General features: G+C 40.9%; 1 protein-coding gene across 8 annotated transcripts; it reads right to left on the bottom strand.

Moving 5' to 3' along the window:
• Nucleotides 1-1,053: 1,053 nt before the first annotated feature.
• On the bottom strand, nt 1,054-26,717 carry ralgapb (Ral GTPase activating protein non-catalytic subunit beta). Of its 8 annotated transcripts, none has more exons than XM_061074166.1 (32): nt 26,610-26,717; nt 25,191-25,411; nt 22,931-23,133; nt 22,508-22,674; nt 22,149-22,335; nt 21,727-21,858; nt 21,054-21,232; nt 20,405-20,473; nt 19,812-19,963; nt 18,071-18,314; nt 16,364-16,565; nt 14,808-14,975; nt 14,061-14,175; nt 13,595-13,742; nt 13,428-13,492; nt 13,174-13,318; nt 11,760-11,881; nt 10,863-11,045; nt 10,624-10,772; nt 9,766-9,953; nt 9,475-9,578; nt 9,158-9,313; nt 8,941-9,003; nt 7,980-8,189; nt 7,578-7,736; nt 6,634-6,802; nt 6,431-6,553; nt 6,190-6,326; nt 5,970-6,078; nt 5,682-5,760; nt 4,248-4,396; nt 1,054-3,403 (listed from the first exon to the last, which is right to left on the bottom strand). In XM_061074166.1, exons 2-32 carry the CDS (start codon nt 25,365-25,367, stop codon nt 3,210-3,212), a joined length of 4,647 nt encoding a protein of 1,548 aa, XP_060930149.1. In that variant the 5' UTR covers nt 25,368-25,411; nt 26,610-26,717; the 3' UTR covers nt 1,054-3,209. The 8 variants fall into 8 exon arrangements, with proteins under 8 accessions (XP_060930149.1, XP_060930151.1, XP_060930150.1 ...); XM_061074168.1 differs by having other exon boundaries at nt 8,941-8,982; XM_061074167.1 differs by having other exon boundaries at nt 9,158-9,310.
• Between the last annotated feature and the right edge of the window lie 967 nt (nt 26,718-27,684).

The following is a 27,684-nucleotide window of genomic DNA, read 5'->3' as shown; positions in this document are numbered from 1 at the left end:
TTTCATTCAGTGTGACGATACGCTTATTGGATGTTAATGATCAAACATCCTAACATAGAACAATAAAGAGCATAAATGTAGCCTTCCCTTCAATCAATTGCTTTTTCAGAACTTTTGGCATCATACGTGACCAAATACGAAGAATTCAAAAAACGGATTAACACATTCATTAATTATCTTTATACAGCCATTCTAGCTTTAGCCGCCATAAGCATACACGCTTGATGAGTTAAGACTGAAAAAATTAGTTGTTTTTTATTTGAAAGAAATTACACAACGACCAGAAAATACTTATAATAAAGTATTTTGAAATTATAAATATAGTCCAATATACTAAATTAAGTTAGCTCAATATTTAGACCCCTGTAGTTTGTAACAACAGTATCCAATGTGTTTCTGGTCAATTCAAGAGAAAGGCGCCCTCTGGTGGAAACAGATATAAGTGCACAACTCACTCGCCTTCAGGTCTCGAAAACACTTTGTTTTCCTGTGTAGAGGCTCTGAATTGTACCTGCAGCCTAATCATTTCCCTCCATATTTCATATACTTTAATACGTTGACTTGTTCCTCTTCCACATTAAGCATGATCATTCTGATGCAGCATAAATACACAACATTGACTGTTAGTGGTGTCACACCTGCTGTGTGTGGTTATGCTGCAAACATAAATAAAGGTGGGGAACCATTAGTTGTTAAAGTCAAACAGAACAAAGTTCTATTTTCAGTTACAGTCCGTTATAATTTGATACAGCTCCGAGGCCCGGAGGGTTAGCTGCGGCATCTTTACAAGTCTTATCAAGTTACAATACTAGGCTTTGTTTCTCTCCCTCTTTATTTTACACCAGACCACAACCAATGCCGCAGGCTGTCATTCAGTTTGTGGTGCAAATATTTATCATAGAATAACTGTGCATTTCATTTGGCTCCTAGTTATCAGAGTTAACTGAGATCTAAATCTACATCCTCTGCAGAGAAAATTTTATATTTTTTTATGAATTTTTTGCCCTTTATAAATCCTGCGAACAAAAAGTCAAACATTGGAAATGGGAGAAATTAAAAGCTCATAATAGTTTTAATTGATGCATGTTACATTCAATACCCATTGTGATCCTCCAACACATAATTGCATACACACATAGCTTTTTCTCGCCGTCTCAGATGAATGCAACAGACAATTTGTAAATGCCCTTCACTTTCATATATTTACATATCATCCTCCTCTTCTGTACATGGCAAATCCTTAAATATGATCAGAGGAGTAACACAGGATACAATGTATGACTGATTGTATGTAGTTTCTTTGAAGCATATTTAATGTGTTTTTTTTCCTTCCAAAAAAAAGGCATGTGCATAAAGCACGGTTGTAAAAAGTGAGTCACACAGTTAGACATGATAGGTTTTAAAAACTCGCCGGCGCCTCTTCTTCATTCATATTTCACAAGATAAAACTCTTCCTTTAGCAGGGGTTTCTTTCAAAATGCACAAAAGTACAAAAAGACATGGAAGGGGAACCACAGGGAATAGAAAATAAAACAGAAAATGTGCTCAGTGCATTAAGACTTTCCAAAACATAAGAAACGAGAGTTGTGTGTCCTGTCCCATCGCTGTGATAAATAAATTCACATTGTTACAGGCAGACAGTGAGGAGAGCTTGAATAGACCAAAGTACAGTGAGTAAACTAAAGTGAAACTGTGAAGCCCCCCAAAGAAATATTTGTGAAGGCAAAAATTTGAAATGAAACCAAAATGATTAAATTTTCTCTTTCTGGGATTTAGAATTAAAAAAAATATAGCTGTGATCAGGCAAGATGGACGTTAGAAACGCTGTTACAGTGATTATTTTTGGCCTCTGAATACATCACCATAGATTTGGTAGACACTTAATTTGTCCCGTGGTTGTTTGTCAGCAGCAGAATGGAGGTTTGCACAGCAGCGCTCGCTCCTATTCAGTTGTATTGAGATGATCATTAAAACTGCATAGAAATGAGGGACGGTGTACGCACCTCCATTTGTCTGCCTCCACTTTAAATCATTGGTTCAACACCTGCTTGTGTTTTATGGGATGTGCAGATCTGTGACACGTTTGAAACTCCAAAGCTAAAATGTCCTTGTGGTCCTTGTGTTATCAGCTCTGCGATCATCAAGTGCAAACTCCAGGAGCTCCGTCACTGCTTTACCGGCAAACTCTCCAGTTACCGAGCTTTGACCGAGATTGAAATGTTCAAAACTGAATTTACTTTGAGACGCATTTGTTTTTAAAGTGACATAATTCATCATGAAATGCTTTCTGTGGGAGGTTTAGGGGTCAGTACGACTTCTTGTAGTGTTGATTATTTGAATAAGGATACATGTGAACACACACACACACACAAACACAGTGCAGTGGCTGCTGTGGGATGGGATGACTTTGAGACAGGCACAGAGACACCCACATACAGTAATAGAACACAGGAGTCCTGTAAATCATCTGAAGAAAAAAAACAAAAAACTCAGTAAGCTGCTGCAGCGGCCGAACTTCTGTTTGCACTGGGAAGACTTTAGCTGACGTCTGGGTGTAGATGATTGGCCGTTAACGATGTCCATCATGTCTGCGCTCTATCAAAGCAACTTGCCTGAAAGCCGCAGTGATTCAGATTTAACAACATTTTGTATGACGCTTGCATGTTTGTGTCCTCGGCAAAGATCCAGCTATGAATCTGTTTGATTACAACAAAAAAAAAAAACAGATCTGGGTTTTTTGGACACAACTCTGTATTACCAAAACCATCAGGAAATTCACTCATGTCACAGGGTTTAGAGAACAAACATTATTTTTTTTTTACAAGTTGAGAAAGGCCAACAGTGTAACTATCGTATTGCAGTTTGAAGACAAGCAGAAAACTCTTTCGCCACAAAGCATGAGACCTAATGAGCAGAGACCGTTGAACTTCAGCCATTCAAATGTTCCGCGAGAGGCTGCGACACAGAAATGTAGCTTTTCCACCTTGGCATGGTTTTTGACACTTTGCTCTCAGAGTCAAAGGCAGACAGTGTTGATATATGTATTCATATAAATAACAAAATAGTACAGTATAAATATAAAGATTCTGTGTGTGTGTGTGTGTGTGGCGTGGGTGTGTATGTATGTAAATGGTGTAAGAGTATAGGTATAAAGCATGTGTGTGTGTCTGTGTGCGCTTGTGAGCCAGTGTTAGGACAGGGCCGGGGGATTAGAGGTGAGGCTTTCCCTCCCCCACATCATGGAAGAGCGAGGTGTAAAACTCTGGCTCCAGCTGCTTGTTGCGGTAACGCTGGACAATCTCCGTTATTTTCTGCTTCCGCCTCACATGGGGCGGGTTGTACAAGTCACTTTCCAGACGCTTCCGTCGGCACACGTTGATGACCGTCTGACGCACCAGGAACCCTGGGAGAGGGACGCAAACAGGTGAGGTCGTCAGTCGTGAGAGGAAGCAGCTCTGACAGTGGGTTCAACCTGTTTGAATTACTGGCTTTACTGGAATCAACCAAAATGTCCTTATTTGCTGTTGCTTTTTTTTATTTGGCATTATGTTTTCTTTTTGGTTGTTGTGTTTTCTTAATTCCTGTTGTGCGTATTTGCTGCAGGTTTTCCCCAGTTGTTGTTATGATTTGCACTTCAGGGCCACCGTACTGTTCAATTTTTTTTCTACTACTACCTCACTTGTTGCTTTTTTCATTTAATATAAAACAGCACATGGAAACACAGGCATTTATCAGTAAAACAGCTCAGATGGAATAAATATGAAGTGGCTGTTCTGCACATGATTTATGAGGTGCCTTTATGTTTTTTTAATGGTGCACAATATATTTGCAGTAGAGAGAAGCTGCACCAATGAGTGATGATCCCTGTATTATGCCATCTGCTGACCATAAGTGGTATGCATTGATTTAATGGTACGGATAAAAAAATGGTACGGCGCTCTCTCTCAATTTAAGTGATCAAAAGATGACACCCATTCCTTCTTCATGTTACAAACCAAAATGTACCGAGTGGAAACCATACTAAAACTTATAAAATTGAGTGTATTTCCAGTGCCTTTCAAACTGAGTCACCCACCATAAGATGAATGTGCACATTTTAGCGTCTCTAAAACTCCAGAGTAGTGTGGACGCCACGTGTATTGGTAGAAGAGTTGATGTAGACTTGGATTTAACAACCCTGCTCTTTCTGTTAAGTAATAGAAGTGAGGTTGGGAGGTGGGGGACAAACTAAGGGCGAGTGCTGTTACCTAGAGCTCTGCGGCTGACCACCATGCCGTCCACCAGGGGGATCACCATGCCAAATTTGCCCACAGCTCCATGCAGCCGAATCCTGAACAGTCCCGTCTTCAGAGGCTGGATGAAGATCAGTGGAACATCCTTCTCTAGTAAGCCCGACCTGCAAAACAACAGATAGAAAGACATTTAGGGATTTGTCAAGATAAAGAAAGGAAGTGGGTATTTAATCTGTTACAAACAGTGATTCATTTATTGTGGGAGTACAGAGAATTCCCAAAGTATTCAGATCCCTTCATACTCTAGTTATACTAAAGCCTAAAGCTGAAGTAAATAAGCACAAACCATTTCACGTGTCAGAGTAAAGAGTCTGACCAGTTATCAATGTAAATATTTTAGTTTTCACTTTGTGACTAAGGCACACTCAGTGTGGACCCATGAGGATTGTTTTAACTTTGGCATAAAGCTGCAACATAAAAGGTTGAAAAGAGTTAAATAATTTATGTGTACTGTGTTTGGGGAAGAGTGGGACAATTTTAAAACACAAAAAAGCACATTTGGATGTAATAGATTAATATAATACAGTTTATAGCTGTTGACATAAAGAGGGGGAAGCATGTAGCAACCTAATACGACTCCAGCTTGAGCCTCTACCATGACAACATTATGACATATAGAATATAAATAAGACGTATAATGTTACATTTCACTGTACAGAGGCCACCATTCCTGACACATCCTTAATACTCAAGCAAAAAGACATTCTTATATGATATATGATATGATGATAATACCAAAATTAAACCTTGGATTTAAATATCTTGACGGACCTGGCTGCCATCATGTAGCACTTGACTGAACTTAAGTGTAAAAATAGGTTTTCATGAAACAATCAGGTAAGCAGAGAAATGTATATATTTCTGACTTGCTTCCTTCTCTGCTTCTGGTTTCAAATTTGAATGGCCTCAAAAGTTATTTGTTTGTTGTGATGAAAAGTAAAAAGTCAATCAAGCAAACTTGAAAATATGCCAACAACTCATTATCTTGACCTGGGCATTCAGTAAATTATTTGTAATTAAAGAAATAAATGCATCAGGTCACACACCTTCATCCAATGGCCTCTCTAAGGGGGAACTCTTTATGTGGTTAAACACAACACATTTAAATACTTTTGAAGAATGTGGTCCATGGGCTCAGTCGGTGTTTATCTACAACCAAGATCTCCTGAGGCATCATCACAGCTCTGTGACACTTCCTCTTCTTTGCTCGCTTTTGCACACTGCCTGTTGTACTTCCTGCTTTGCTCACTGTGTGTTTATGCAGTGGTTTTCTGTGCTACATACAGTTTTGCAGAGGTGTTGTTATTCTTTATTTTTGCATAAAGCCAATAGCCAATACATTAACAGCATGCGTATCATGCTGTCAGCAAAATGCAAACTTCTATATACCTGCAGGAAGTGCTGTTGCTCATGCTAGCCTCCAAGCCTGTGCTGGTTTCCGCCAAGAGCTCAGTCAACGGGAAGTTCTCTAAAAACACAGAAACAATGACATTCATGCACTTCAATCCAGTGTTCACGAAGAATCTCTTTTTACTACCACAGAGTACGTTACAATTTTATATGAAGTAACTTACTGAAAAAGAAATAGAATATGATCTATAGATTAGAATAATATTTTTCAATACCACTAGTATCCTCAAATTAAAGGATATGGCAGTATAAAGAATAGGTTCCTACCAATATCATCAAAGCGCTCCACCCAAACCACGAACACTTTTGTCTCCGGACCCAGTGGCGGGAAGGACTTTCCAGTTGATGACCTCTTTGCCTTCACCAAAGGACTCAGCTAAAAGAAAAAGCACAACAAACGGTGTGTTTAAGCAAAATCTTTGTCTGAAAAATTCTAAAATCCTAATTAACATACATGTCTGATACAACCACATAAACCATACTTTACCTTCTTGGCAGACTCAAGGTTTTCTGAATGGTTGGGGAAGAGCTCCAGTGTGAGGTTGGGTTGTTTGAGTAAACCAGGCACTGTTTCTGTGTTGGTGTCGGCCTCCACTGTGGAGTCACTGTGCACTGATGACTCCTCTGGGTAACAACAAAGAGCAAATGGCAACTGTCATTCCTGATTCCATCACTGGCTTTTTATCTTATGCAATATCTAACCACTTCATAGAAGCGAGGACACTGACCCGAGTTTTCTGTCAAAGATGGAACAACGAAGGCAATCTCTGTCAGAGCATCAGCGTAGTACAAAACCTTCTTCTCCCCGTTGAACACAGAACCTCCGGTGTCCTCAGGAGTAGCTGCTTCCTCTGCAGTAAACAAATGTGTGTGTCATTGACATTGTTACTATAAAAAAAACTGTCTTCAGATTTAATGCCAAATAGCTCACCTATTTGTTGTGTATCATTGTTGTCGCAGCAGGAGTTCAGGGACCAGCTGGTGTCCAGGTGTCCCGTCCAACCTGGGTGGCGTCCCACGTCCACAGGCCAGCCCAAGGACAGCAGGAACTCCAAGAAGTGAGGCTGGACACTCGATGATGACTCCACGTTCCTCAGGATCTGATCACAAGGAGCAAAAATAGATCCATTCTCATTCTGAGATTTAAATACACATATTGTGAGAGAAGAAACAAGGTAAATTCTTCACACCTTCAACTTAAATTTGCCCCAAAAACTCATCAATGGTATTCTGAGGGGCTGTGACAATAAGTCAGGCCGGCAATTTGACTCCTTTCCAGACCACGCTTTTCATGCAAGCACCAGACCTCTAATTTTGTAGGCTAACCTAATTTGTTGATGTAACGGCTACCAGACTAGTAAACAAGCAGGCAGTGCAGTAACTCACTGCCCATTGCTATCTTTTCAATGACGCCATCTTTTTCAAGTGCCATAGGAATCTCCTCATCTGTTGCCACAACCAAAACAGTGAAAAACATGATATTTCCATCTACCCTAAATTTAAAGAGAAATGGGTGAAAGTATGACATTCCTATGGTTTTTAATTTACATCAGAATGTCCTGATATTGTTTGGGTGAGACTCTGAGGTGGTGAACTGTCACTGACAAGTTGAATTAGTCTGTGGAAGCAGGTAGTTTCCCAATGACTGTCTTTTATTTTGTTACTTTAAATTAAATTTGTTTCATTAAAAATTTTGACAAATTATCCACACAGTGGTAATTATAAATCATAATTTATCTAATTCTCACTTGCCTTTAAAATAGTTTCACACACATTCGTAATTTTTTTATCACCCAATGTACAGTCTGTGACTGAGTATTATATAAAGACAATCTGTTGTGTGTAGACGCAACCAATCATCCAGCGTTCCCTCACCTCGTGGCTACTTTTCTGTCCGGCTCTCACGTAGAAAATAAAGACGGTGTCAAATGGTCGACAGGGAAGCAGGTCCAAGTAGCTGATGTCATCAAAAAACCCTGGCAAGGATGACTCCAGGCCAATCAGATGAGGAGGTAGACGACTGTTGTTGGGCTCCTGTCAAAGATAAATTCATATAAAATATTCTAAATTAACTGTATTAACGAGAACAATATCATACATAAATATAAGAAGAATGTTGTGTGCGGTATGAATGTGTGTCTGTGTGATTGTGACCTGTGTGTGAAGCGCTTTTGAGTTTTAAGAACAGCAAAGTAATGTGTAAACGCAGTTCATTTACCCTTAACAATAGTAACTATGACTAGTATTAATTCCATCAGACAAATTATGTTCACCAACCTTCAGTGCCTCCAGAGAGAGAAAGCCAAAGTGGGAGAGGAACAGACGCGCCGTCTGGAACTCCTGCGACGGAGGAGGAGGTTTACAGTCCGTCTGTGGGTCAGGGAAAGTGTTGGACTTCCAGACGTCCTCACTGTGCCGCTCCAAGGCGTTCTCATACTCTATCTGCTTGGTCATCAGAATACGAAGCCTGTCATGCTGAACCTCCAGCTGAAAAGACAAAGGGCATGGGGTGTATTTTAAAGACTATGTCAAGACACTGAGTGATGAATGGCATTTGATTCAGTGTTAGCCCACAAAAGTCAAGTTCTTCAACCCAAATACAGAGGTATGAACTCCCAAAGTCGGTGCTGAGCACCAGTGATTGTGTTGTGATCTAACATTTCAACAGAGGGGGGGTTAGCATTTTATTAGCTAAATCTGTGCAATCAAATCCAATCCAGTGCAACAACCCTTTAATAAACTTTGTTTGAAGCTTTTAATGCTCACTTTCTTTTTAGTCATTGATTCAGACTGTAGTTGGTTGTGGCTTAGTAATGTTTTCCAGAGTATGAATTCAATCGATGACGGTAACTGGGGTGCTCATGCATACGGATTCAGAGTGAGAGGTACACACACTGAAGAGTGAAAGATAACCATAGCATGAAGTAATTCACGGTTGTTTGCGCAAGCACCCGGCAAAAAGAGCTACAGATCTCTAATGTTATTATGAGAAGTGTGAAAAAAATTGGGTTCAATCTTAAACTACGGCGGGATAAATTAGAATATGGCGCGCTGCCACAGTCTACATAATGAATGGGAAACATTGCTTTGGATTGCGTTAGAAACTAAAAAGTGCTGAGTGGTGCACTGGATTGAGAAACCACACAAAACAATTAGCATATATTTGACACCAAACCAGATGATTTCACCCTATTATCCAAGAGACACCCAGTGAAATTTGACCTCTCCAACAACTCACGTGTGGGGGATAACTCAGAGTATTTGTAGCTCTTGAATCATCCTGCCAGTCCAAATAACACGCCTGAGTTTATACAGTAACAAAGATTGATTAATTTACCTTGTGGTTCTATTTCACCAAAGACAACAAACATGTTGGTTTAGCTTTCAGCCAATGAGAATAACTTGTTTAATATTAGTCATATCTTGAATATAAGACCAATACGCTTTTCTCTCACCTCTTTACTGACAATGTCATCCAGGTCAGGAATACTGACGTCAGCCTTGACAAGAGGAATCTTATCCACCTCTTCAGGGAAGGGCCTCTGCTTGACGCTGTATTTTATCCCCACATCATTTTTCGGCAGAGGACGACCCTCTGGAACAAACACCTGCTGTGGGAAGAGAGATGTGTTGAGAGATATGGAGTGTGTTATCAGTGAAACAGATGTGAGGACATACAGAAATCTAGCATGTCCTATTCAAATTTTTATAGGGTGATGATTCTTCAGCATTGCTGCCTTTCATTAGCCGGTAATCTACAGCATGATCTCACCCTCTGATTGGCCCGAGCTCCTCTGGGTTGGTGGAAGAGCTGCATGGTCCAGGCATGTCTGCCAGCTGTGCCTCGGATTAAAACTGTCACCGATGGACTGGGGTCTGTGGTGACAGAGATCTCCTACTGGTTATTTATTTTCATTGAACAGTGTTAAGTTCATGTTGGGTGATGCAGCCTCTACTTGTACATTAAAAAGAAAACCCACTTACATCTCTTATTACACATTAATTACCCCCAACATTACAATAAATCGATAATAATTCAAAGGATGGATGATAAGCTACTGACTCTGCTCGTTGCCGAGAGGCTGCTCCAGCATGGCGAGGATGACAGAGTTGTCCAGCACAAAGTAGCGGAAGTTGCTGGCTCCTGTGGAACTGAGTCTGGCGTAACGAATCAGGGTGTCTTCATTCAGTAGGCTGCAGGTGGAGGCAGGCCCGCTGGGAGAAGGGAAGGCCCCCAACACCTGCATGATACTAGGGAACACCACAGGCAAAGCAAGGACATAAATATGATGAAACTGGGTCAATGAATGCATGTTTCACTTTAAAGTAGTCATCTGTATCGAGGATCAGTAGAAAAACAGGGGAAACTATGTCAATAAAGAAGCAGACAAATTATTTAGTACAATATCTTTTAAACCAGTTTCTTCTAGAAAAACGTGTATTTCTTTTTATATTTAAAGTTATTTTACTGCATAAAAATCCTCACAAATATTCAGAAATCATTTAGGTGGTCCGAGCTGCATATGGTCACATTCTCATAGAAGTTTGTTTGTGGCTTTGTCCAAGATGTCGGAAGCTTTTGAAAAGCCCATAGATAAGTCGGTCGGTCAAACACCTTGATTTAGTTTAATTGTGTCACTGGGTCACCAGTACACAAGTAAAGGGATGGTGATGGTTAAAGCTTTACTAAAAGAATAAAACATATTAAAATATAGGAAGTCAGAGAGCTCCTGAACACAGGCATATCAGTCTCTCTCTGAACTTATTGAGCAAAGTGTTTTTACAGTACTTTGAAGTATCCTGAAATACTCTATTTTCTACAGTGACAATCCTGAAATGATCTATACCTATATTACCATGAGTAACTACATCCAGTAACTCTATATCTGATCTTTTCTGTATAAACTTTGAGTCGTCTCACCAGGACAGGGTTGCCTCAGCAGCGTCCTTCACCCTCATTGAAGCCGGGTTGTGCTCCTTCTCCCCTTTATGCCGAACTTCCTGTTCCTGTCGGGACTTGCTACCAGATATTCCTAGCTCCACAATCTCCAACACCTCTACCAAACAATCCTGATACAAAAAAGAGAGTTTGTTTTAACAAAACACTTACCCTCTCAAGCCAAAAAACATCTTTTTTTGACATCATCTCTTTAAACAAACCTTCTCATCCAGCATGTCAGGGTGTTCTGTGAGCCACACACACAGAAACTGGAAGGCAGCGACAATCATAGAGTGGAGGTCTCGAGATTGAAGAGGAGCTGGACGGCTACACTGGTACACGATGTACCCACATATAGAGCTGACGGCACGTTTACGGTCTGAAGAGTCCACTCCGACCTTCACCTGGTTGGAACAAATAACAGAAATACAGTAAAGTGACACACATTAGACACATTATCAAAATTCTTCCTTTCATGACACTGGAAACAATTCTGCCAGAGTCTGGTACATAACAGATAAAGTGTCTTACCAAATAATGACAGATTTGTTTTGTTGGGGTTTTAATTTTACTTTTGTCTCCAATGGGAATGGACACAATCAGTATTCACTCCTGGGTCAAATAACTTTACAGAAGAAACTGGTTTTAATTCTCACTAGTTCCAATCGATACCGATGGAAACATTACACTTATGTAACACTCTAATTTGGCAACACAGCGAAGTAAGAGAGCACCTCTGCTTTCATTGCATTCATGACGCAACGGGTGGAAAAAATTAAACGCGAAATTAGTTGATTGCCTTTTATTATCAGGTTTACACATGTTTAAATAACCTATGTATACCTGTTTTTGCTTGAGGCATTAGTAACCCAGTTGTTGTGCAGTGTATTGATCTGCAGAGACTTTAACTTCTGCCTGTATTTTCTTATTTTATCCATATTTTTGAGGATATTACCAACGTTACATCACTGTTTCCACCTCTCTCCCCTTCTGTGGCACAGATGTATAAAGAGCTGCAGGTCTGTGTTTCTTTTTAAACCGAGGGTGGGGCTGAGCCACAACCACACTGTGGCCTGGCAGCAGAGTGTTACAGTGAGTCTCTGTGGTGCTAGCTTTACCTTGGCGAGCCCAGCCAGCAGTTCCAGGGCAGCCAGTGAAATGCTCATGTCTTGCCTCCACTGAGAGTTGAGCCTCTGTGTGACCAGGTGGATACTGCGCACCAGCAGGCCCGCCGCCGTATCTGGAAAAGCTAGATCATATAACACACCGAAATACCAAACAACGCAAAGAATAGAGCAAAGCACTCAACACATCAACGAAAAAATCCTGGAAGATAAACTAGTAGATAGGTACAGGTATTGAACCATGCGTAAGCAGAGTGCTGAAAATCAGAACGGCAAACCATTTGGAACAAAATTAGGAGACTGAAGAAAAGGTACATTATAAATTAACTGCTGAGGGATAGGGCTGACCGAGGTGGACATTTTGAAACTATGAATTTTGAATAACAAAAAAATTAAAAACTTTCAATGCAATAGTTTATTATTCTATCACAGAAAATCCATGATGGAACAATAAACTGCTAGAAATTGGAAACCTTATAAGATAAGGCAGTCACATTATGGGGAGTGGACATTTAAACAGAATGCTTGGGCAGTCGCAGCTTAGCAAGCACCAATCACTCAAGGTTATTTCCTGAGTGAATGCTTTACCTTGATTACAATTAATGAACGATTATTTAATTATTGTGTGCTCGCAAAATGTTAAATTTTTTTCTATGTGCTTAAATACGTGTCTCATAAACCATAGAGTGAATCAAACAAACACAAAGTAAGCTTCAAGTACCGTACGTGCCCTAATAACTCCTAATAATAATGTTAAACTGCGTGGAAAGTGCACACATTGGGGAAAGTATACACCAAATTAACAGACATGAGCAAATTTAACTCTGCGAGAAGTTATAAATGTCGGTTTCAATAAACGTTTTGTTAATGCCCAGCCCTAGTCTCCAGACTCCCACCTACTCTCTGTGCACAACATGATGTAACCATCCCATTTGACGGGAACCCTGCAGAATCCTGAAGAATAGGAATCCTTGAAAATTTTAGCAGCACACTGCTCATCGATATTACACAAATTTAAAACAAGAGCTGCCATTGTGAGTTTGTTTAAATAATCTCTTAACATCAAAATGTCCGACATATTTCATCAGTTAAACATCGCTCAGCCCTCCCCAGAGAAAGTCTTAGAAACACTTCTGATTCAGCAACATTATCACTCTGGCACTTTGAGAGCACAGCATCACAGCATCACAGCAACAAATGACCGTTTCACCTACAAAGACATTTTACCCAACGCTTCTTTACTCTCCATACCACTTTAACCACGTTAGCTATGAAGAACAAATGTGTCAATTTAGTAAGTTACAGATGCTCATCCCATGTATGCATGATCACCACCAATAGCTGATGTTACTGTGTTAATTCACCAAGCAAAAAGATATTGGTGTGTGAATGTAACCGTGTGTCTTACCGTAGTCTCGCAGCAGAGCCTGAGCAGGACGCTCGGAATCTGGGCTGGTTGCCTCTGTGCTGCCTCCGCTGGTGAAACTAATGCCGCTGTTGGTGCGGCTGTGACTCTGACTCCTCACTGTCACATGGCTCCCATCTATACTCCCCTAATGCCAGAAAAACACAGCAATCTTGAAGTCCAGTCTACCATTAGACCATAGTATCATACATTGTTAATTATTCAGCAGGAGAAAAGAGCAGCAATCTCAGCCTTACTGTTTCAGTCTGTGCACCAATGGACTCCAAGAGAGCCGAGTCTTGAACGATATTGAGCATTGCACCTGAGGGGGAGGAAAGACAAACTTAACAAAGAACTATATATAGACTTAAAGGATGTGGAGAGGCAAAAGAGATGAAGAGGATATAAATTGGGCAGCAGATACCCAGAATGAGCTGAGTGTTAGTGGGGTCAGTCTCAGTTTGCAGTGCTCCGATCAGGACATTGACGAGCCGTAGCCTCAGGGAATGGAAAGACACAGGCTGGTCATGAGGCCACCCATCCTCCTCATTGAACTTTCCCTCCAACAGAACCTGAGGCACACAAAGTCAATACTTAACAACGTGGTTTATAAGAAAGCTAGACAAGCAATAAAAGCCTCTAGGGCTTAATTCCTTACTGTTATGTGAACATCTAAAAGCCTTTCAGAGTTTAAAAATAAAGTAAAAATGCTGTACACCCTCAACGTGTTCCAATTTTCAAAAAAAGCAAAGGGTAAGGGATAAAGGTGTTTAAATAAAAAAAGGAAAACCTGCTAAATCCTGCATTAAAATAGCAGATGAGAAACCAATGCTATGACAATTATAAACAACGTTGTATTAGCTTTAAGAGAAGTCAGTCCAAGCTGTTACCTCTGATTTGATGTTGCCAAAGTGATGCGGCAACGGCAACATGGCGAGCAGGATGTTGATGGAGGCTCTCCTTAGGTCAGTAGGATTTACATAGATCTTGAATTTCGACAGCTCCCTAGAAGAGTACAACAAATCTCACTGAGACAAGTTTCAGACATCCATCCATTATCCAGACCACTTATCATTTGAGGGCAGTGTAGGCTAGAGCCAGGGCCAGTTGACCGATCTTAAAACAGTATCCTCAAAATTATTACAGCTACTGCTTCAGGATAGGGCAGACGCACAGTAGGCCTTGTGACCTTTTACCATGCCAGAGTACCCGGCCGGTGTGTCGTCCCTTCCCCCTCCCGGGATGGCCTTGCGCACTTTGTACTTTACAGTTAAAACCAAACACTAATCCATTTTCCTGTAGATCATCTCACAGCACCGTTTACCATTTAACTTCCTTGTTGCAGAAATAGCAAAGCCCTGCATACCCAGGAAAACATCTGCTCTATGAGTGATTATAAAAGAGCAGGGAAGCTGAATCACTTGTTGATCAGCACAGAGTAATACGCCTCCATATATTGGGACTGCCAAGTAGGGCCAGTCGAGGCCACTCTCTCATATAGTAAAGGCTATAATCTGTTTTACAGCTGGGTTTTACAGCAACCCCACTCCAAAAAAATAAAAATAAAAAACTATTTACAAGATAATATTAAGTACAAGTTGCCACTATTTTCTAAAATACGATATCATTAAACTAACCTGTCTGGAACTATAGTCTCCAAGGCAGCTATGAAGTAGGGCACTACCACATTGATGCCCTTCAGGTCAGTACAGAAGAGAGAGGAAGAGTTGAGAATGATAGAAGCCAGAACTGGTCTGCAGATGAAGTCAGAGATCTGGAGACCCTGAATCAGGACCATGTAGAATCTGCAGATAGAGATGAGAGGAAAAGAAATGTATTCACCTTTCTACATGTAATTTGTACAGATTAAACTGTCCACAGTTTGGCCTGGGCCACACCAGAATGACAGCTACGTGCAATCACACATGTGTGTGTCTACTGCACCAGTGTGGGTGTGGCGCTGCTCCTGAGATGGAACTTGCACACTGAAAAATGACTAAACTTTATCTCCTATTAACTGGTTATCATTATTGAATTACAGCCTGCACTGGGTCTCTACCATAGACTCTATATATAGATGGGGTAAAAAGCCTCCACTATCCTCTACTGCCATCTTGTGCATTTGGAGACTGCAGTAGCAAGGTCTCAGGTGTGGATGACCAATTATGACTCATGCATAGTTTTCAAATATGAAGTTTCACCCCATTTTTATAGCATTAAATACCAATAATACTATACTTATGGAAAAAATTATTACTAGCATACATCATGTTAAACAAATGTATTTGACCTGTACTTTGAGGTTTTTAGTTTGCTCCATGTCCCATCCACTGACTTGGCCGTTACACAGAAGCTCAAGACCCACATCTCTTAAGAGAATAAAAAAAAAAAAAACGCTTGCTGACTTCAATGCTGCTTTCCCCCCTAAATTTATAATATTGTATTTTAAAATTAAATGTAGTTAGCCTGTTATATATTTGAGGACCAATGTCGTCTGTATAAATATGAGAATGAAAGAACAAGGAAATGTTTTGAACAATCTGAAGTGGTACATGGCTGTTAATATTGAGCTGATATATTAAATAGTAATTGTTGATTTTCAATCTTGAATACAGACGTCTGTAAATACACACTTAAATACATTTCCCATTTTCTAACTCATTCTTGCCGAAGTGCCTTTTGTGTACTTCAAGCTTTATGTACTAATTTCTAGACAGCAAGGTGGAATTTATGACCTATATTGTAGTCAGCCACCAGGTGGCTGGTGAAGCTGATTTAGTCTCTTTCAATGAGCAGTCATATAGTACCGTCATGTATAAATACAGCCCATTGTTTCTAGTATGACTATACAGTAACTGTGTAGCCTCCATTATTAATTTTATTAACATAGAATTGTTGAAACCAAACTAATTTAATGTCTTTGACATTTTCAGACATACCTCATCCCATAAGCTATCGTGAATACTGTCACTTATATGTAAAGTTGCTAATATGACAAACAACAGATCTTTCTTCCGGTACATTTTTGCCCATTAAAAATCAAAATCAAAGCTCTAGATAACATGCTGCTGTAGCATTGAAATGGAAACCTAGATATTCAGGTGTAGGTGAGGTGGGAGGTGTGGCCCAGGGCTTAGGCTGATGTTAATGTCGATCTAAAATCTGGTATTAATAGAATAAAAAAAGTTGATACCTGGAAAGATAAACAGGCAGAATCTCTTCTCCAGTTTTCTTGCTACAGAAGATGCGGCAGAGAGTTCCACAGGCCTCGGCTCGTCCAGCCTCATAGCTCTCCGGGAACTCGTTGGCGTCAAACATGGGGTTTGACACCATGGAGTCATTGGACATTTGAGAACCCTTCCTTCTCAGCTCCAGACCTACTTGAGTGGCTATCGCTGTAGAGAACGGGAAGAGACAGAGAATGAAAGGACACTGAATTGTAATGTCGTCATTAGTATTCATGCATGTATGAGAAACAGGCAAAAATAGACATACATGTGTCTGCTATATGCACAGAACAAAAAAAATCAACTGGAAAAACAAAAGCACCACAAAGCGGACATTTAATCATTGCTATGAAGAAAAAAAAAAGATAAAACAAAGACTCAAATGACTGCAAACACACACTCGTATCTTTTAAAAGCATTCAATAAAGGGAACTCTGACACAAAGAGTTTGCCACAGACGCTCTATCTATTACTGGCACAGAGCATGACTAGGTGAAGTGTGCTGGTAATAAAATGTGTCAGTCATTCTGTGCTGCAAGACTATTTCACAAAATCCCTGTGTCAGCTCCCTCGCTGCCACAATTATATGACTGTCACTCGAGCTACAGAACATTCACTTCATGCATTGGGGCACCAAACCAATCAAATCAAAACTCAAGTGAGCTGACAATACAAAAGGAAATTACAAGGAACAAAACATTAATGCTGAACTGGAGGTGGGGGCTGAAACTAAACAATAAGGATTAGTGTGACTCAAAGAAAAGAAAATGAGAACTTAAAACGGGGGTGGCGTCACAAACTGGCAACGGTATGATCGAGACAAGTGGTCAGCTGGTGAAACCCATTCCATCAGCTCTGGAGAAACGCTGGGAGAACGCTGGTGAACTTTCATATGTATGACAAGGAGTGGGAACAGAAAAACAATGGTGATAATGGCAATGATCATGAGGAACTCAACTAAAAAGCAGGACAATTTGTCAAGAAACGCAAATCAAGCGAGGAAAAAAAACTGCCGTTCCTACTTACAAGATTTATAAGAAAGGAGAATTTGGATAAAAGAGGCTGCAAGATAACAGAAATAGTGGAGAGACACAAAATCAAAGCAAATCCAATATTTTGGGATCAATTCATATCAGGCATGAATTGCTTTTTTGTTCTCCTCAAAACATGACTTGTGACCCATTACAACTCTTTAACATTAGTCAGACATGGTAGACACGTGCAGGACACTACACCAAAAGGAGAAAAAAAAATGGGAGAGCCAATGGTATGCCAAATGTATTTTCAAATGCTAAGTGCTTTGTGTGTTGTTGTTGATTCCTCTAGCCATGAATTTACCAGTAAAATTGTTCTATATGAAGTCCTCACCAGGTGCGTGTAGTCTATATGCAGTTGTAGACTTGTTTAAACAGTTGGTAGATGCAAATGAATTAGAATCAGATGGAAATCTCATACCAGGCCACTTCTAACCAAGCCCTTCACATACAGAAAAGCACAAAGAAGTTTCTGAGAAAATGGTGAAAAAAGGATAGGATATCCCAACGACATACAATAATAAATAACACAGACAACACAGAGGATTCCACAAAAACATGTATACTAATGAACAGCAACGAAACACCCACCTGACCATGCATTAATGGAAACACTATAGCCACTGTCTCACTTCTTACCCGTCATGCTAGGGTCCCGGCTGAGGCCGCTGTGGAGCTTACAGTGCACCAGAGCAGCGTCAAAAAGCCACTGGCCAAACAGGTTAAGGATGCTGTTAACCTTCGGCCTTGCCGGGGCGGGCAGAGGCCGAGACTCCCAGCTGCTCTGGTTGGGGCTGGAGAGCAGGGTCGGGGAGGACGAATTTTGCTGCTGCTGCTGCTGCTGCTGCTGCTGGGATGCTTTGGTTGGTTGACTACCACTGCTCTGCAGGGTGAGAAGGGACAGAGAAAGATATGTGACTAGGGTTTCCACAATAGGATCAGTGTAACTAAAGCTGTTTTCAGACATTAACTCTGACGCGTTCACAACAACACAGAAATCTCCATTGGCTTTAGGTGATGGGTGACACAGCATGCAGGAGGCAGGACGTGGCGTGTAAATTCATGGAAAATATGGAAATCACGTGTTTTGCTTTATCAACACCGCCGCTTATCACCAAAACTATAGTGTCTTGTTGTCTTTCTAAGCTGACATCTTCTATTGCGCCTACCAGGTGTATGGCTTTTAATGATATAAAAATGTTTTTCAGATTTGTCTGTCATGTGTTAGAAACGTCCTCAATTAATTTTCCAGACAATTTCCTGCTGTATTGTCACATGGACTTATTCAGATATTATACAGAGTTTCTCCTAGGGGGCTAGCAGGAGAAACCCCGGTCTGAAATCGGCTTAACACATCACACTAGGGCTGCTCAATTAATCGAAATATAATCGTGATTACGATTATTGGGTCAAACGATCTCCAAACTACTATAATCGAGTTGAAACGATTATTTGGCATTTTTTTCTAAAGAGACGCGCATGCACATTTCAGTCCCTCCCCCGGAGCATTCAGCGCGGCCCCACTGACCGGCACTCACTCTTAAGCAGCTGTGAAGTGAAGGAGGCGAGTTGTGTGTGTGGGGACCGGAGGTATTTAAAAAACAGCGCGAGTGGAAAATGGCAGAGGGAGGGCAGCCCCGTCTGATCGACTCTTCGAATCCGACGAGCAGCAGCACCACACAGTGTAGCGGCCGCGCCGCACCGCGTCCGCTCTACAGCGCGCAGCCGCCGGCTGTTCTCACCGGACCCGCGCGGGTCAGCTCGTGATTCTCCGCTTGTTGTTGTATGGAACCCGTTCAATGTCGGGGTTCGGGGGTAAATGATGATGGTCCTCATAGCCCCCCCCCCCTTTCTCTCTCTCTCTTTCTCTCTCTGTGTGTGCTTGTAGTGGGGGGGGGGGGGGGGGCAGATGGGGACATTTAATAATGAGAGGAAATTTCAAAGTTCTCAGTTACAAAGTGTTTTTATGGAGAATGTTGCCATCATTAAGGGTTTGAATAACAAGGCACCGATATCCTGCATGGTTTCACGGAGGAATAAGACACGCAGCCGTAATCGGTGTTTACCGGAACTGGAAGTGACTGGTACTTCCGGTTAGTCATTAAAAAAAATAAGGGCACATTAATAATCGTTTGAATAATCGTGATTTAGTTTTTGTCCAAAATAATCGTGATTATGATTTTTTCCATAATCGAACAGCCCTACATCACACACAAAAATTAGTTAAAAAGATGATTTCTTCACATAACTGAAGAAATGGCAGGAAATAATAAACACACTATGTTACATTTGTTTTAAACTTAATCTGTCTGTAATACAGAGGAAAAAAGTGTTCTTATAACTCTACCACTTTATATTTGTTATGGTTTAATGCACTTACAGTTGAACTCTTGCTTGTGGTTTTGGTGACCACAGTGTGCCGCTGCTTGCGGCTGTGAGGGGGCGTGGTGTTGGTGATGGAGGGGGGCGGGGACATGCTCATTCTGTTGACCGGGGTGGGCGGGGCACTGTCAGCTCTTGGACGTGATATACCTGTTGACAGAGAGGTAAAAATGAACTGGGCCGAACAGTTTGCCTTTGCCCCCTCAGTGGGAGCTGGGGAGATTGGGAATGTCTGATTAGTCTCATTAGGTTTTCCAGCAGCCGGTACTTTGTTTGATTAAATATAATCATCTTCCAATTTCTCATGGTAAGAAAGACAGAAGGAAATGCAGAGACTTCAGAGTATGTGAGGTGATCACAGACAATATTCATTCGTTGACATGCAGTTAAAAACAAATCACAAGTAACTGATCTCCATCCCTCTTGATTGACTTTTCATGCCCACAGGAGACATCTTGTTGTAGATCTTGTGGCTCATTCCAAACGCATCATTGCGCTACAGCAAAACTAATCCCAGTTGTTAACATCATCACCACCAATGAAATAGACCATTATATGCCCATCTCATTATTCGACGCGTCATGTCTGTACCATGGAGGAGCAGCACTGGGGCAAAAGTGAACACCCTCTCCCGTACATCTCTCTTTTCAACAGAGACACCTACAGTGTAAAGAGAAGAATACAAACTGATATGTTTCTATGTAGATGTTTTCAAACAGGTAGTATTGAGTGACTGACACCCTCCATCTTGATTTGACTCTGGAGTGGTGCCTGTGTGAAAGGAGAAAGGCTGGATTGCTGGCTCTTAGTACATAATTACTTCACCACTCAATGCATATACTTTATGTTTCTACTTACCCTTTTTTTAAATACTACAAATGCATTTTTCCTTCCTTCCAGAAGCTGTTGTTATCCATTGATCTCAACTCAGTACTAAAATTAACTTGTGACATCATGTAGTTGCTTTGGAAAGATCAGAGTTAACACTACAGCTGCTTTTATTTTTGTCAAACAAAATGTTAGGAAGGACACCCTCTGCAAATCATTATCATCCCAAGCCACAAAAGCATTTTTTTGACATGAACCAGACCTTATGTTGACATGATTTATGGTTCATTTGCTAAAACTTCTGAAACAGACGTTGAATCCTTCTAATAAGTCTCACCACTTCCTTCTCAAATATCCTTTTGTTAAGCTTTTAAACATTTAGGCTAAAAGTCTCCCTAAATGTCTCTCTTACCCAGGAAGGCATCTACTAGGCAGCTGACCCCCCTCATGGCCCTGAAGAAGATCTGGGGGAGCTGTTTCAAACACGGATGCAGTACCACTTCATGAGGGATACCGCTGGAGTTTAGAAACTGTTCCTGAAACTTTGGAGTGGTGCTCACTATCGCAGGGTTGCTCAGGTCCACTGGATTGCTGGAAATAAATGGACAGTAAAATAATTCAGTTAACAGACAACTTAAATAAGTTAAATACGCGGTTAAAGCTTGTTTAGATATATCCTCTACCAGATTAAGCAATCACTTGGTTATACTGGAATCCAATTTATTTGAATGTCTTTTACTGGGATCATTGTGACTATTTGGACTTTTTGAACACCATCGGGACTGACGACAAAAAAAGTGACCTTAAATGTATGAATTTACAATTAAGAATGGGTAAAAGAAAAACAAAAAGGATAAGATAAAAGTTAAATAAATGCATAAAAGATGGAAGTTAAGAAGATAGAACAGAGAAATGTTTTATGGGAATCATGTGAGGTGCTTTATTTCCTCTATGTGCAACTACTTCCTTGTCTTTCAAACCCAATGAACAAAGAAAACGATTGTGTCCGTTAGTGTTAGTTTAGAGAGGAAGTTTTGGAGGTGGACCCCAGAGAATGCAATAAAAAGTATCTAAGAATTATTCACCTAAGCATGTGGAGAAAGCGGTACCACGTCTGTGCCACACAGTCATTGTCCATCTCCAGAGGAATCAGGCTGGCATCCTCATCAGGAACTTTAAACGGAGGGAAGGGCGGTCCGTGGGTGAAGCGCAAAAGCCTGAATTGAATAAAACAACCGGAAAAAAAGATTGTCTCAGTAGAAAATACAGACCCTGGAATCCCTTAACAAAAAAAGATTATTTTTTTGTTTCATATAGTCACAATTACAACCACAAATAAACAGTATTTGCCACTTCAGCGGTAGCTTCTATTTGTTTAACAAGTAGGTTTGCTTCTCCTCTCTGTGAATACAGGTGTTTAACAGGTTAAACAGGTCAACTAGCTTAACTCTCCGGAAACAATTCAGTAATACACTATAAACCCTATTTTAGTCGATGTCTTTCCAACCTGGAGGTCAGGGCACAGGCCACTCTGCTCCACTGCTCTACGACAGGAGGGTGGTGTCTCCAATTGGCCAGCATCTCCCGAGCCGTCTTCCAGTACGGTGGCGTGGGAAAACAGCGGGCGCATGCCAGCAGCCACACCTCAAACAGCACTGCCATCAATTTCTCTGCCAGTTTCTCTGCCACGCCAACTGAAGGATGAGGAAATTGCAGGTTATTAATGTTGTTAGTAATTATCACTAATAACTCAAACCGTTTTCGAACATGAATTATTCTGAGGATGTCAGCAAAATAACACTCAAACTTTCTCATCATTTAAACTTCCACATCACTCTCATTACGCAAGATGTCTATTACTTTTACCTCCAACTGTGGGTGGGGCAAGTAAGGTGTCATTGATGCGTAGCAGGAACAGCAGCAGCACCTCCCAGGTTTCCCTAACCATGGAGACGGACTCTCTTGCCAGTTTCTGGACAGCAGTCAGAACCTGCTGGCAAAGCCTGATGTGGTTCAGACTGTGCTGGTCAGGCCTGGAGGGGAAGAGGATGTGATTGCAATGAGGGGACCAGGAAGGAAACCAGAGGGAGAGAAGGAGCCAAAGAGGAAGTGTAGAGGAAACAGCAGGCATGATGAGATACATAAACAGTCACAGATTTATATAGGAGGACAGTAGCAGAAATGGTGTAAAAACAGACAACATGCATATCGTATTAGTTCAAATTTAAAAAAAAGTAAAACAAAAAGAAGAGATGAATAAAGACTCATCTGTGAACATTTCTCACATACCTTGGTACGAACACGTTGTAGAGATGTTTGAGGATGGACTGGACATACATATTGGGCTCCTTCACCACAGGCTGAGGCATGGAGTCCCTGGGCGACACCAGGGCCATCATCCAGTCTGTGTACACATCTACACACAGCTTGACCGTGTCCCCTTCTAAGGGGAGGGTGAGGCCATAACACAGCACTTCCATGGTCCACTTTACCTAAGAGCAAAACCAGTCTCATTAATTCGATTTAATATTCTATGTTCTGAGATATTGATTATTTTGAGGCATTATGTAGCATGTAAAGCATCTTGTCTTGTATCTCACTGTATGGAACAGAGAAAGAATGCCAGTTCTGAAAACCAAGTTTTAAACAGGAATATATCCTCATATCTTCTGTTATTCTGTTGATATGACACTGTACTGTCAGCCTGCACTATGTCAAGTGAGTTACATCTAGGAAACCTATCTGTCTTTTAGCAAGGATGGCCAAAGTTTTGTAGTGAGAGGATGATGTTAATGGCAGTCGTCTCCTCTCTCATAAACATGGTTCTTAGTTTATTGCTAAATCAAAAACAGATCAACTATACAAATGGCAAGAGATGAATGAAAACTCTACAACTGTGGCATTTAAACATTGGTGCACATTTCTAAGGATGATGACTCACGTCTGATTACCCATGATCGTGTGTGTGTGTGTGTGTGTCTATATACTAAACATTACAAACGGATCAGAAACATAACTTTTAACCAATAACTACTAAGCTGAATCCCTTACACTGGGTTAATGTAACAACAATGTTATTGTTCACGTTCTTGCTTGGGTAGTATGTCTGTTACTAGAGAATTACAGTAGAGGAGGGCACAACAAAAGTCTGCCCCTTCTGGTATTGATACCTCTCCCTTTGAGCAAGAAGGTTTTGTCATCTGAACCTAAGTCCTATTTTTCTCTGCACTGCTCTCATACGTGACCTTTCTGGAATCTAACGGATGGAAACCCGTCATAGCAACAGAGAACCTTAATCCCTGCTATCAGTAGTGGCAGGTAGGTTTATCCAATCTTTATCCTCAGTATGCCATGAATTTCAAAGCAACAGCGGTACTTCAGATATACCTGAGAAATATTGCTGGAATATTTTTAACCCAACACATGCTGTCATACTATTAACTGTGAGTCCTGCCTTGCTCTGCGCTCAGTGGTTCCCTTGTTCATCACAATGTGTATTAGCAGACGTTCCAGAATTTCCTCAGAGCACAGGGGAGACTTCTAAGACATCTTTTGGGAACAGAGCATAGAACCAGGAGGAAGTCCTGATTCTCTGGAAGGGCTTTGAATATTTCTATTAAACATATCTATATTGTTTATCAATAATTGTCTGTCATGTTTCAGGTAAAAGATACAGATCCTGCAGACAAAAGGAGAAGCTACAGTACCTCTGTAGTACTTCCTCACTCACGCCTTTATATGTAACAGTAGCTACACCAGAGACACTCCTGATCAAAAAAACTTATAAGAGCCTAACCTGGTTTTGCCTACAGGCATTTAAAAGGATGTTGACAGAGTAAACAGAGATCCCATTACACAAAAATGGCCTCAATGTCAAACATTGCATGTGGTCTAAATCACGGTCAACACACTTTCTATCATCCCAACAGTGAAAAAATCTACTGTATGTAGTAGGATATAAGATAAATCCAGTGATGTAGAGGCTGTTCCTTTAAGTTGATTACAGCTCTTATCAATATATCAAACAAGGATTGTGCAGAATGACAAACGCAGAGCAGGCACACAGAAAATAATTTGCATCACATTACAAACAGAATTTTTCTGTAGTTTAACCTCATTTGAAGAGATCAGATGTTTTTGCACTTTTGCAAAGACTAACCCAGTTGTTCCATCTTTAAGTTGCATGACCACATAGAAAAAGTACAGTGACGTAAATGTTTTTTTAGACTGATCTTATGGATACTGATGTTTTCAAAAAATAAACTAAGCCCAGCTCTAGCAGCACTACACAGTGTGGCAAACACTGGGCTCTGCTAACTGTTGTTGTCTACCAGTATGGACTTCTTCCTCCTCTGTCTAATTGTCCTTGGGCATGATACTGAACCCAATTTGCTCCCTGCAGCTGTGCTGGCAGTGTGTCATTGATTTGTGATAGAGAAAGTGTTGAACATAATGCAATATGTGTGTGTGTGTACATGTATGTTACTGTACAGTAAAGGGCTTTTTTCATCAAGACCAGAAAAGTGCTATGTAAATACAGAACATTTACCTCCTTGTCTGTCTTGAGGATGTTCTCTGTGGCAACAGGGCTCACAGCTGTGCCCAGAGGTTTGACCACAGCATTTGCCACCTCCGTGCCCACATTGTTGGGAAAGGTGTGCAGGACACTGAGGTGGCCCAGGTCGCTCTGCACCACCAGCTGCAGCGAGCGCCACTCGGAGTACATGCTGCAGGTGTTTATTGCACTCTACTCACACCACCTGCCTCCACCTGCAGACACACAGATCCAGAAGAGTCAATGTGGTGTTAATACTATCAAAGCTAAGTGGCTTCGGCTGAGAGAAATACACAATACGATTTTGTGATCGGAAATCTCATTGATCTTTATGACAAAATTAAAGGTTACAATCGGTTTTAAGTTGTTTAAAGGTTCATTGTGTAGAATTTAGTGACATCTAGTGAAGTTGCAAGTTGCAGCTGAATTCCCCTCATCTGACCCTACCCTTCCAAACCTGAAGGAGAACCTGTGCTAGATTTCAGTCGTCATAAAAACGCACAAGGTGTTTAGTTTGTCCAGTTTGGGCTACTGTAAAAAACAGGGTGGCCTCCGTAGAGAGGACCCGCTCCAGATGTAAATATAAAGTATTTAAATACAAAGGGCCCATTCTAGAGTAGAGAAAACAACCGTTCATACGGTTTAGAGGACACACACTAGGATTATTTTGTATTCAGTTCCTGCTGATAGATCCCTTTCACCTAAATATTACACACTGAACCTTTAACTGGGTTACACTTATCTTGAGTATTTGGATGGAAAGAAAACATTAATTCATTTGATGCTTGCACGGGGAAATAAAGAGAGTAACTTATCATTAACCCTTGTTGTAAAGCACTGGAGTCATGTGCACTGACGTGTAGTTTGACAGTGAAACCAGGTTTCTGATGTTACTACTAACGTCCTTGCCTTTAATAGAAAACATGAAGATATCGGGGCTAGCATCATATCATATCGGCTCAACACTAGCTGGCTCTGGTGCCAGGTAAACAAAAACACCATAAACACACACTTCCCTCGAATATCCTAAACGTCGGCTCGACAACAAGCAGAGGCGTCTCAACCAGGAAACGCTCCTGCAAATGATTAGCTTGCTAGCGTGAGCTAGCATCGACATCAAAACATCTAGCAGATGACATTAGCTGAAGTTAGCTGGGGGTGCTTCCTGCGCTACGCCAGCGTCTCCCTGGATGAGACAAGACGCTGTCGTAGAGGAAAACCAGCGGGTCCGCGTGTTGACTTCTCAGCTTTCCACGAACTACGCTGTTTATCCGCCGCTGCTAGCTAGCTTAGCTAATGTTGTCTGCGCTAGCCCCTTCCGCTGACATTAGGTGTCATTCTGCTAGCTACACAACATTGGACAGGCGCTAGCGTTTGCTCGACAGCCGGGTATGCAGCGGGGTTTGCGTTTACCTGGACCGACTGGGTATCTTGTCATAACACGGCTCCGCAGTGAGTTGTTTCCCGGTCTACACCACCACAGCCTCCATCTTCGCAATGTCAAGGTTTGGGTAGCTGAGCTTGACGGGCTAACGGGAAACGAGATCCGTAGATTGACGCCCCCTATTGTTGGGCACTGGAACTGCGGTGCCGCCTTCAGTTTTGTGGTGAGATCACAGCATCGATGTGTTCTCAGTTCAGTGTTTACCAGTGGATTCCAACTGGCAGAGAGCGGGTTGTTATCAGCTCTGTGTCACCAGTAATATTAAAGAAGTGCACTTCAAAACTTTACACATCATATGCCCAAATAATCTGCATCCCTCCAAACATTTAGATATTCAAAACAAACTTAAACTATGCAACGACGAACCAGAATCTTTGAAAAACTTATTTTACCACTGGACACATTCAATGACCCTTCAACTCGACTGATTATATGTTGTGTGAATCAAATCTCAGTGTAAAATGTGACTGTCAAAAATAATAAACTAAAATAATCTATATCTACAAGAGATATTTAACTGCACCGTCACTTTAACTGGATATTTTCTGTGATGAGCATCTGCAATGTTTGTACATATACACATTTGTAAATAAGTTTGGCTGAATAAGCTCAGATTCATTCTTTGTTTGCAGGTTTATAAAATGTGCACAAGCTGTGGGAAAAAGTCAGTTGAATTAAACAGATGCAAAGTAAAAAAAAATATAGGTAAAACTAGAAATTGCATTTTCTGAAGAAACTAGGGTTACTGGCATTTGCTCAAGCTGAAGCTTAAGTGAAATTCTGGCTGGAATTTCTATAAGAAAGTTATTGATTTTAAGCTGTGTAAAAAATCATGGAAGGTGAATATCTATACTTACTATATATATAGAAGTGTCTGGAGTCAAATACAGTTATAATTAATATTTTTGATCTATTCAAATTATGTTAATGAATAATTGTTACAACCTACTGTTGTATATCACATTTTGTGTATGAGCATTAGCACTGGAGAATAAAACAATATTAGTTATTATGGCAATATAATTGTCATCAGAAACATGATAA

The sequence above is a fragment of the Limanda limanda genome, chromosome 7 (genome assembly GCF_963576545.1).
Source record: "Limanda limanda chromosome 7, fLimLim1.1, whole genome shotgun sequence".
NCBI classification, from domain to species: Eukaryota; Metazoa; Chordata; class Actinopteri; order Pleuronectiformes; family Pleuronectidae; genus Limanda; species Limanda limanda.
The sequence above is the reverse complement of the archived record's forward strand: the minus strand, read 5'-3'. Positions and strand labels throughout refer to the sequence as shown.

Bases quoted from the DNA above. Each gene is read 5' to 3' on its own strand.
- ralgapb (XM_061074166.1), bottom strand. From the start codon at position 25,367: ATGTACTCCGAGTGGCGCTCGCTGCAGCTGGTGGTGCAGAGCGACCTG. The intron at 9,579-9,765 runs GTCAGTAGCTTA...CTGTCACCACAG, and splicing joins GCCTCTCGGCAACGAGCAGA to ACCCCAGTCCATCGGTGACA. The intron at 6,079-6,189 runs GTAAAGTATGGT...TTTTTCTTTTAG, and splicing joins ACCTTGAGTCTGCCAAGAAG to CTGAGTCCTTTGGTGAAGGC.